The sequence below is a fragment of the Topomyia yanbarensis genome, chromosome 3 (assembly GCF_030247195.1).
Source record: "Topomyia yanbarensis strain Yona2022 chromosome 3, ASM3024719v1, whole genome shotgun sequence".
In the NCBI taxonomy this organism is placed as follows: Eukaryota; Metazoa; Arthropoda; class Insecta; order Diptera; family Culicidae; genus Topomyia; species Topomyia yanbarensis.
The window spans coordinates 250,603,170-250,613,947 of NC_080672.1; the positions used below are offsets into that span (position 1 = coordinate 250,603,170).

At 39.5% G+C, this 10,778-nt stretch overlaps 1 protein-coding gene across 3 annotated transcripts in view; it reads left to right on the forward strand.

The window, feature by feature from the left end:
- LOC131687614 (hillarin) overlaps window positions 1–10,753 on the forward strand; it is a 60,940-nt gene extending 50,187 nt beyond the window's left edge. For 2 of the 3 annotated variants that reach the window (XM_058971699.1, XM_058971700.1), the window contains exons 5-12: window positions 5,914–6,030; window positions 6,084–6,745; window positions 6,814–6,897; window positions 6,958–7,316; window positions 9,763–10,037; window positions 10,101–10,214; window positions 10,270–10,433; window positions 10,510–10,753. In XM_058971699.1, the coding sequence (XP_058827682.1) occupies window positions 5,914–6,030; window positions 6,084–6,745; window positions 6,814–6,897; window positions 6,958–7,316; window positions 9,763–10,037; window positions 10,101–10,214; window positions 10,270–10,433; window positions 10,510–10,651 (1,917 nt within the window). In that variant the 3' untranslated portion in view covers window positions 10,652–10,753. The remainder of the gene's footprint in view (window positions 1–5,913; window positions 6,031–6,083; window positions 6,746–6,813; window positions 6,898–6,957; window positions 7,317–9,762; window positions 10,038–10,100; window positions 10,215–10,269; window positions 10,434–10,509) is intronic. The other variant, XM_058971701.1, reaches the window with a different exon arrangement.
- The last annotated feature ends 25 nt before the right edge of the window (window positions 10,754–10,778 follow it).

Sequence of the window (10,778 nt, forward strand, 5' to 3'; positions counted from 1 at the left end):
CCTATGACGGATCTTGATGCCCCCTGGGAACTCGCCAAGTTCCCGAGCTAATGTCACACCTATTTTCCAGCAAACCCTTAACCGATGTTTACAAACTTGATTTCAAATGAAAGATATAACACTCCTATTGCCTTCTATTGAATTTCATTAGGTTCTGATTTTTGGTTCCGGAGTTACAGGTTGGTTATTGCGGTCTCATAAGAATTTCTCATATAAACCGGAACAATCGTAATACCTCATAGGTTTAAAATCTATTGAAATGAACATCAAATTACTTCGATTCGTAGGCCTAGATCAATTCCGGAATTCCCGGGGTTTCGGACGAATTCCAGATCTAAACTTCGTTGATGACTGAACAAAATTTCACTAACCTAGATTCAAATGGAAGGTATAATATGAAGTTCGGTGTTGAATCCTCCATCTATCCCTTTCCTTTCCCTTCTCCAACATGAAGTTAACTTTCAGACAGCATTGAACTCACACTGATTAAGCTATATAAATATCATATTTTTGTTTGTTTCAAGTGTGTCAGTATCTACATGTTGCTTATCAGGCTCGTGACAGTCGTGCACTTATATATGCTCATCAAGTGTAATAACAATGTAATAGACATTTCTACAATGTTATATTGCCATTAAATCATAGCTTGGATAAATGATAAAGGCACAATTGCACCACTAGGTGGATTAAAACAGGTTTCTATATGTTGTAATGACATTTAATTAGCAGGAGACTGGAATGTGTGAAATATTTTTGTAATATTAAGAGCCATAGTACTCAAGGAAGAGCATTGGATTTGAAGGAAGAAAGTTTAGAAAAGCGTTGAATAGGGACATATGAGCAAGCAGGAGTCAGGATAAATGCGAATCACATGAGCCTGCGGCATGTCCGGACAAGCATAAAGTGACTAAGTGACTTTACGCTTATTTGGACATGCCGCAGACTCAGGTGATTCGCATCTAGTGCCAAAATATTCTAACTCCTGCGTGTAGAAGACAAAAGGTTAAATCGCCGGGAAACTCAAAGCTTGCTCCTATTCGACGACTTTCTTCCTTCAACTCCTTGCCTTGAGTACTATGATCTTAATATTGAAAAAATATTTCACATCTACCAGTTTCTTGATAACTAAATTTCGTGACAACAATAAAAGGAAAAAAATGACACACTCTAAGTCATTAATAAAAAAGAGACTAACAACTACTTTTGTAATAATATTGTCTTGTTTAATAGTCTTCGTCACTAGGATGCGATATTACTGGATATTAATGAAAAATGATAAAAAACCCCTTGGTGTAGCAAAAGTCTACTCCAACTGAACAAAAAAACTGTAACTCAATAACCTTCAGTAGCAAAACTTCAATCATTCCCATAGACATACACTAAGGAAACCAACTTGTAGCAAAATAAAAAATTGTGTGAGATTAACACGCAATCTTAGACTCTAAGCTTTCATTTGTGGAACATTACATTACAATAATATATAAAGCAAATAGTATGAAGAACATTATAAAACGCTTCAGCTATAATGTTGAAGACCCTTACACAATTAAATCATTGAGGGCGGCCATAGAGTAGTTGCTAAATCAATTATCTTGTAGACAGCTCACTTGGGTTCGAATCCCAACGCCGCACATATGGCTAAATTTTTCTAAAGAGATTCCGAAAAAGAGGTTAAAACCTCTATAATCGAAATTTTAAAACAATCGATATGCAATACGTCAGACCAATTTTAGAATATTGCTGCGTAGTATGGAATATATACACTACCATGTACGTAGAACGCATCAAATCAGTGCAATAACATTTTTTTGTACGTACTTCATAAACTAAACTGGAAGACATTTCCTTTTCCATCGTATAAAGCACTTTGCCTGCTCATCTACATACCAACACTCAAAGAACACTGCGAATTGTTCAAGCAACCTAGAAAAATAATAGATTTTAGCGGCAGTGCTGCCAAATGTCTAATTTTTCCAGTTAAGAATATTGAAAGAGCATTTGTCTTGCTATACCTAAATTTTAATTTCGAAAATGCCACTAACGCTTATAATCTCAATATAATCAGCTCGAACCCCGAGATACAATGTTTTGAAGGAGGAAAAAACGCTTCTGGATAACTATTCTCCGCTTATTGAATTATAACCTAGAAAAAATCGTGCAAATTTACGTCTCCTGATCCTGACATATACCAGCATCAAAAATGACTTAATTTTACGTTTCATTTAAATTTTACATGACGTTGAATTTCGCAAATCATGTAATTTTATGCCCCACATTGCATTTGTTCTGAATGGCTGTAAGTGTAATTTTATGTCTGCGCATGTAAAGTATATGCTTCATGTAAAATTAAACGGAGAACGGTTATATTCCAAAACTACTTAACCGATTTTATTTATTTATTGAATTTCATCTTTGACGCATAGCGTCATACAGATTGCTATTTAAACTAATTACATAAGTACTATTCATCACAATACACACAGCATATCAAATTTACGTAACTTAACATACACAAAACACTTATTCTGTAGGTTCCCATAAGTTAAATTTCTCGTGAAATTCCCGAAAGCAAGTCCCTCTCGGCCAAGTTTACGGCGACAATGCTGCATTTCTCAGTTTCACATCTACTCCAACCTTGAACGAAATGAAAGCCATCGAAGCTACTTCTTTCCAGTCTGGCACAAGTTTTTTCATAACGGCAGGGTTCTTTCCGAGCGATTTTGTTAGCATATCCGCGATGTTCCTTTCAGTAACTGAATTTTTCACTCTCGTGAAGAATAGCCAGCAAAGATTAGCGGAGGAGCTCGGTAACGAGTTAGACAAATTAACAAGAGCAGAAACGTTTCGGGAGCCATGCTGCAGTTTGATTGACGAGAACGGAGAAGATTGGTCTCAAGGAGAGCTTGAGCCTGTAAACGATTGGGTAACTTCGTTCGATCTACCAGCAATCGTTTCGTTGATAGCCGCGACCTGTTGCTTCAATTGAAGCACCTCTTGAAATAAATCCAATGCACAGTGTTCAGTATGTGATTCTGTGTGAACAGCAGCAATAGCAAGTCGCCCGGGTACAAAGCCGGCAAACTTCGATAGCAACTTGCGTTTCTTAGAAAATGCCTCAAAGTGACGAGCATCGATCATGATGTCGGTGCAAGGCGAACACATCCATAAGATGTTCCGCTGTTGTGTACAGCTAAGCTAAGTGCCTCTTCTACCGTGAGTGCAACACATTCAGCATCATATTCATCGGAGCAAAAGCCTGTACTGGTGACAGAATTTTCGTCCGATTCTATATTTAATAAACATTGGTTGCAGATCATTTTTCCTTTTTGACCGAACAGTTCACACACAGCAGCAATCAGGTGATCGGTACCTAGTATTCTGGTCGTTTGTTTCAGCAGTATACGTAAGTAGTAGTGAGTGGTTATGGCACCGGCAATTTTTTTCTCTGCAGACACTGAAGGTTGCACAGAGAATGCGTAAAATTCGCAAACGAAAAAAGCAGTTTTTTCCGCACCGTATGTCAGATCTTCATAAAAATCAATCAGCAGTACAGTAACAACATTCTACATACGCTGATTGATTTTTATGAATATCTGACATACGGTGTGGAAAAACTGCTTTTTTCGTTTGCGAATTTTACGCATTCTCTGTGCAACCTGAACTTAATGTGGCGGTGATGATCGTTTTGGCAAGACTATTATTCATACAGTAGAAAAATCTCTTAGTTACCCTTCGAACACGTACAAAATACACGACACGCACCGTTATCAAGAATGAACCGATAGAAAAAACACTGCAGAAAAGAGGCGACACAGCGTTACGATAAATAAACAACAAATTTCTTTTAAACTTTGCAAACACATTCTATTTTAAAAATACCTAACCCCTACGTGGAATTTTTAAATTTTCAATTAAGGGGGTTTTTTACTCATTTTAAATAAAAAATTCTATTTTTCACGAAAAATTCCGCCTTTTTATGAGTAAACACACCCTTAAATGAAAAATTATCTAAAAAACTCAACGTAGATGTTAGGTATTTTTAACATAGAATGTGTATGCAAAGTTTGTAAGAAATCGTTTAAGTAGTTTTTGAATGGCAGGGAACACCGCACATCATTTTTTTTCAGACATTGTACAAAAAGCTCTGTCACCGAGTCGATTGTCGATATTTTTGCATAGAAAAATTACAGCATGTTATTGAAATGATACACTATAATGTACAAAAGTTTTGATGAATTTGCTTCACGCAAAGTTCTAAAAAATTCGCAAAAATAGTTTTTTTTCACGCTGAAACCTTAACCCCCCCTTAAAAAAACTATTGCAAGTTTTGACCTGGTCTTCTTACCAAAATAAAAAATTGGCGGTTATACCACAGACTAACAGACATAACACTATGAGAGAATTCCCTTAAAAATATCGTTCCGGCAATTTTCCCAGAACACTAGCTCCACCTTTTATTAGCGGTCCCAAACACTCATTTGCTGGTGGGTTACCCCTCAGACTTGGGAACAATTTTTCACTAGTGGTCTATCTCACATATGCTTGTTCACATGTCAGTGGCGCCATAATTTCAAAAGCGGCCACAGTCCCAACTACGAATATATTTAAAATGACCGTTAAAGTGAGCGAAGCATTATTTTAGAGTGTTATGTCTGTTAGTCTGTGGTTATACGACTTTGAATATCAAATCTTCAAATGAACCTACATTCGTTCAGTTTTAGTTCGTTATGTTTCTGTTTTATGTTAGAATTTCCCCAAAAGCTGTTTGGTACAAATATGGTAGGAAACGAAAACTATTGCTTTCTTACTGTTGACAAGGCAAACCAAATGGATCTTGGTGGTTTTAAGAAAGAAACTAACTTATTTTAAAAAAGATCTGTTTCGAAGAATTTCCCATTTATCGGATACATGATGTGAAGAGAGCGATTATTTGAACACATCCTTAACTGTTATGTGTCCGATAGTAGAGCGCTCATTTGGTCACTAGCGAAAGCGTTCATAGGCACCACAGGCTGCTCGTTCTTCAGTGAGCCATTGGCGCGACTTTCGGAGTGTTAACCGTTGTGTCCACCCAAACTTTTCTCCTTAGGAAAAAATATAGCATAATTCCTTTTCCCGACAGTTTTCAGCTTCCCGGGAATCGGGAAATAAATAAAAAAAAATTCCCGGGAAATAAAAAAACAATTAAAAAACGAGTTATTATCTAGAAAATACAAGAATAAATTGAAATGTTTTCAAACCCAATTGATTGCATGTAGGGGAAAGAGGGTAACAGTGGAACTATGAAAACGTATTGTTTTCATAGTTCCACTGTTACCCTTTTTCCCCTATATCTGTCCTAAAACAGTTATCAGAAGATTTCGATTTGATGGACTCATCATGTATAACCTAAATTATGGTAATCGTGATTCCGATTGAGATGATATCCTGAATAAAGCTCCTGGAGTTACTGTCAAAAATTCGAATTCGTTGCAGAACATTTAAATGGGATGTGATCGATTTAATGCAAAGCACCTTCTTTGGTTACCTTGAATTAAATAATTTAGCCGCTCGTGGGATTGTGTTTTCCTCCTATTCCGTTGAAAGTCGTAGCAACGCGCGACGGGTTGACACTAGTTTTATATACTAGATTATAACATGTTTCGAAATTCGCACAAAATCGAGACAAATTAATGTCGTTGAGAGCAGTCGGAAAAGTTTCAAACGCCCAGTAAAGACTCTTGTTAGAATATTTAGTGAATCGATTGAACATTTTTGTATGCACATCGCGTGACCCTGGCTGAGACCACAAACCGAAGTCCTGCGACATATCGCAAACCGTCCTCTGTGAATTTCTAGTAGCGACGCAATTTTCTCATTTCCTGTCTAGAGACAGCTATCCTCATTGTAGTTCTTTTTTGATTGATTTTTCAGGCTCGAGAAGAGCAAGCTAAGCTAGAAATGAAACATCGGAAGGAAGAAGATGACCTGTACCGAAGATTCGCAAGGAAACGCGAAGAAGAAGACAAACGAATGCAGACCGAATTCCAAGTATGTATTCTACAACTAAGCTGTAACGTCATACTATTACTCTTTTTATCCAGGATGAATGGGAGCGTGAACTTCAAAGGTTGGCGCATAAATTTGAAAAAGAGATGACTACCTCACGACGCACACGGGAAGATCAGAGCATCCTAACAATGAAACACGAACAGCAAAAGGAAGACCTAGAGAAGAATATGACAATTCGCAAGACTAAGAAAAAGGAAAGCCTTACGCGAAAGCTACTTGAACACGAACGCTCCGAAACGGCCGCCCTGGTGGATCGCCAATCGAGTGAGATGCTGGAACTAATCAGTGCCCGTCGCAGCGAGTACATGCAAACCGAAAGTATATTCCTCGACGATGAGTTCACCGAAAGCACGATACCGTTAGAGTATCCCCTGGTCGCCCCAAAACCTGCTCCACCTGCTCTTAGTAAATTCCAAATTTATAATGACCCGATCGAGTTTCAAGACGTAGATCAGATCGCCATTACAGTTGCTCAAGAAGACCAAAAAACATTCACCGATCTTGTGCGCCAACTTGTCGGCCGATGTACGTCAGACATAGAAAAGGCTCGAACAATTTTCAGATGGATAACCGTAAAAAATCTCAACACGATGACTTTCGACGACGATCTGCGTGGAGACACTCCAATGGGTCTGCTACGAGGCATCAAATACGGCACAGAAAGTTACCACGTTCTGTTCAAGCGGCTCTGCAGGTAATTGGTTTTACATATGACTATTTATATTTATTTTTTTTAATGTGCTAATTTGGAATATATCTCAGCTACGCAGGTCTCCATTGTGTAGTTATTAAGGGATACTCAAAAAGCGCAGGTTACCAGCCAGGGGTGAAATTCCAAGATTCAAGGTAAATCAGTTGCTAAGCAATCTAATATTCTCCGACGACCATAATCATTTCTTCAATTAGTCATCCGAAAAATTCTAGGTTCCGAAACTCTTGGAACGCCGTATACGTTGCAGGTGCGTGGCGTTTCGTACAGTGTAACTGGGGTGCTCGCCATCTAGTTAACGCGAAGGAAGCTCCCAAGAGCGGCAAGGGCAAGAACGACAGTTTGCGGTATGAGTACGATGACCATTACTTCCTGACGGATCCACGCGAGTTTATTTATGAGTTTTTCCCGCTTCAAGAAGAATGGCAACTACTTAAGCGACCGATAACATTGGGTGAATTCGAAAATCTTCCTTTCGTCAGATCGCTATTCTTCCGATACGGGCTGCATTTCGCTGATGAAGGATACGGAGCCGTTGTGTTCACCGATGATACAGGTAAATTTACGGATTACTAATACTGCATAAATAAACATCTGGTGCTTGCAAAACGTATTTTTCCGCATCAATGAATGTCTAAAACACTGTGTACTAAATCTGTCGTTTTCTCTGAAAACATCTGCTTTGTATTCCGTAACCGACAACGTCTCACCTGTAGACGGCTGGAAGTTGTTACGACTTTTTACGAATTACTACGCGGACTGGCACTTTCACTGCGGTTTACGGTACATAAAAACGCGAGCATTTGGGTCGTTTACTGCGGTCTCTTTCAACCCTGGTTTCTGGGCAAATTCACAAAACTAAACAAAATAGCGGACTAAATAAACCACAAGGACATAACAATTTTATTTAAAACAGCTTAATTAGACAGACCAAACAATTTATTCCAACAAAAAACACTAAAATTACTTGCGCAATTCAGACTCTATTTCACTTTCCTTCGTGCAGAAAATCGTTGCGGCCGGGACAAACGTTGGTCGACTTGCTGCTTCGATGGGTTTCCGGGACTGTGCGACGACGAGCAGCAACAGCTAATGGTGGTTCAGACCGGGTGCTTCCGTCGGTCGGGATCCAGTTGCGGCGGCAACTCGGCCGTGTAACGTGTGGCCTGCGTTTCCGCAAACCGGTCCGGGAGTGGTTCACTGTGCACACAAACTTTTGCGAGTGATTTAGCACAATCGAGCGGGGTTAACAATGGTCAAAAATGAAACTTTCAGCACCAGTTCCTACCACACAGCGTTTTGTAATGGCGTCATTAGACCAAACTTCGCACTCGTCGGGACTGGGCTGGATAACGTAACACTACACTTTGACCCCAACTCGACTGATCCTGCCAGGAAAAAAAAACGTCCGTGTAGTGCTTCTGGCGGATCTTGCTTGGGATCGTTTAGATCCCACTTTTTTCCGAACGCAAAACTATCGAAACGCACTATTCCAGTGTAACAAAGGGGCTACGCTGCCGCGGGTCTTCACTCCTCGGACCGGGTTCTTTTTGGATATGAGCATTATTTTTGACTGATCCAACTGAATGTATAGAATCAAGTTGCTAGGACGGAGCGTCATGGTTTCCGGACGTGACCGATTCATGATCGCACGAACACGGACGATTGTAGGTTCGCGTTTGAGACCGCGTTTGAAACTTCGTAAATGCTAAAACGTTCGCCCTATTACCGGGGTGCCATCACGTTTGCGCGATCGCGGGCGTAGGTATACGCTGTTAATCGCAAAGGGCTTAAGCTTTCGTGTGTTAACATGGTTGTCTCGTGTGCCCGCGTGCTTGTGACTTCGCGCGTACAAAACTGGATTGTGTAACCGTGTGGCCATTCACATATTCGCGTGCGTTCTTGGATGGTCACGCGGACCCTCATTCTGATATTTATTTTTAATTGTACAATTCACATTTTGACAGGGAGTGGGCTACCTTATATCACTAGAGTTCCCGGTCATATCGCCATGATACTTGTTATCCAGTGGATATGGTAGCTTTCTTTTTTTTTTTGGTCTGCTGATACCAACGATAGAAACCTCCAGAAGTGACCGATCCGTGATCTTGCGAGCGCGGATGTTTCTAGGTTCACGCTTGAGACCGCGTTTGAAAATTTATAGGTACTGTGGATGGTCGCGAATGACTCAAGCATTTGTATGTTAACGTGTTTGTCACGTGTATGTGACATCACGTGTATAATTTCGATTTTATAATCATGTGGCGTGTATTCTTGATTATTATTTTTAATGTATGGTACAAATGGTAGAAGAGAGTCAGTTACCCCATATTATCAGAGTTCCCGGCCATGTCGCCGTGGAACGTGTTGTCTAGTGAATATGAGCGTCATTATTTTCTAATTGGTCCAACTGACGGCTGCTAGGGCCGAGGTTAGACTACCGGACGTGACCGTTTCATGATCGCGCGAGTGGTGGGTTAATGATTGAGACCGCGTTTGTAAGTTTATAGTTGCTACAACGTTTACTCAACTACCGGGATGTTTTAATGTTAACGAAATCGCGGGCGTAAGTATGTGTAGGTGATCGCAATTGCATGGTCTCGTTTGTGACCAGGTTTGTGTTATCGCGAAGGCCACGACCGCTTGTACGTTTGATAGATAGAGTATAGTATAGGGATATACTAATAAAACGAATTATGCCGAATAAAGAAAAAAACATGCAAAGAGATTGATTATAAGTGTATACATTGACTGATACTATTTTGGTACACAGTAATGGAAAAGCGAACTAATAGATGTACAAAAGAAACAGACTAATGAAGTAGACTAGAAAACGTACAATCAAACTACTTTAACTCGTCTAAATGCAGCTAATGTTGTTTATTTACCATTAACGACAATTGCATTCTGTTAGACTTATCATGGTATGCTGGTCGGGAATGGATGATTCACGTGCGTCTGTAAATTAATTGTACTTTTTTTTCCTTTTTTATTAACGACAGGTGCAGCAACGGTAAGGATAGCAATGCCATCGGATATGCAAGGTTGCTTGATATTCCACTACAACCTCAAATTCTACGATAGTGAAGATGATTCATACGACGGAGTGTCGTTGAAGCGTTTCGTTATGCAGTCTGTCATCAGTAACATTGTAGCGTTCCGGGTGCATGCACCCTGCTCGGGAGCTTTCTTGCTAGATATCTTCGCTAATGCAGTCACACCCCAAGAGTACCTGACTGGAGAGCCAATGAAATTTAAAAGCGTTTGCAAATTCAAGGTTAACTGCCCATGTTTGTTCAATAATTAGCACAGATTAGTAAAAATAATTTCTTATATACAGATTTGCTGCGAAGAACTACAGACCGTAATGGTTCCGCTTCCTGACTGCGCGAGTGGTGAATGGGGTCCAACTAAGGCTACGAGACTTTTCGGATTGATACCAATTACACATCAGGTAATCGCCTTATTCGTGTAAATATCATTACAATTATTAACCTATTTATTTGCAGGAGCCACTTATTTTTGCCGGACGAGCAGTTGAATTACAATTTCGAATGTCTCGACCACTAACAGACTTTATGGCGACTCTACATAAAAATGGCATCGAAGAAAAAAAGCTTTCGAAATACGTACAACACAACGTTGTAGGTGATACAGTTACATTTAACATTAGGTAAGTACACAAGCAATTTGCTATCATGTAGCAAAGTGATATGATAACCTATTTTTTTATTCTATTCGGTTCTTAGCTTTCCACAAGAGGGTCAGTACGGTTTGGACATTTACACGCGAGAGGTGGGATCAATAACCAATAATAACAACTCGTCAAACGAAAAACACTTGCTAACGCATTGTTGCAAATATCTAATAAATTCTTCCAAACGAAACTGAGTCTGACATCCGAGCCGCTCTCACACTTGTTGGTTATTACCATCATTGGTTCCATTTGTTATGTTTTCTGTAAATATAGTTTGTAGAAAATGTTCACCACAAGATGAGAATATGGTTTTAATTTAAT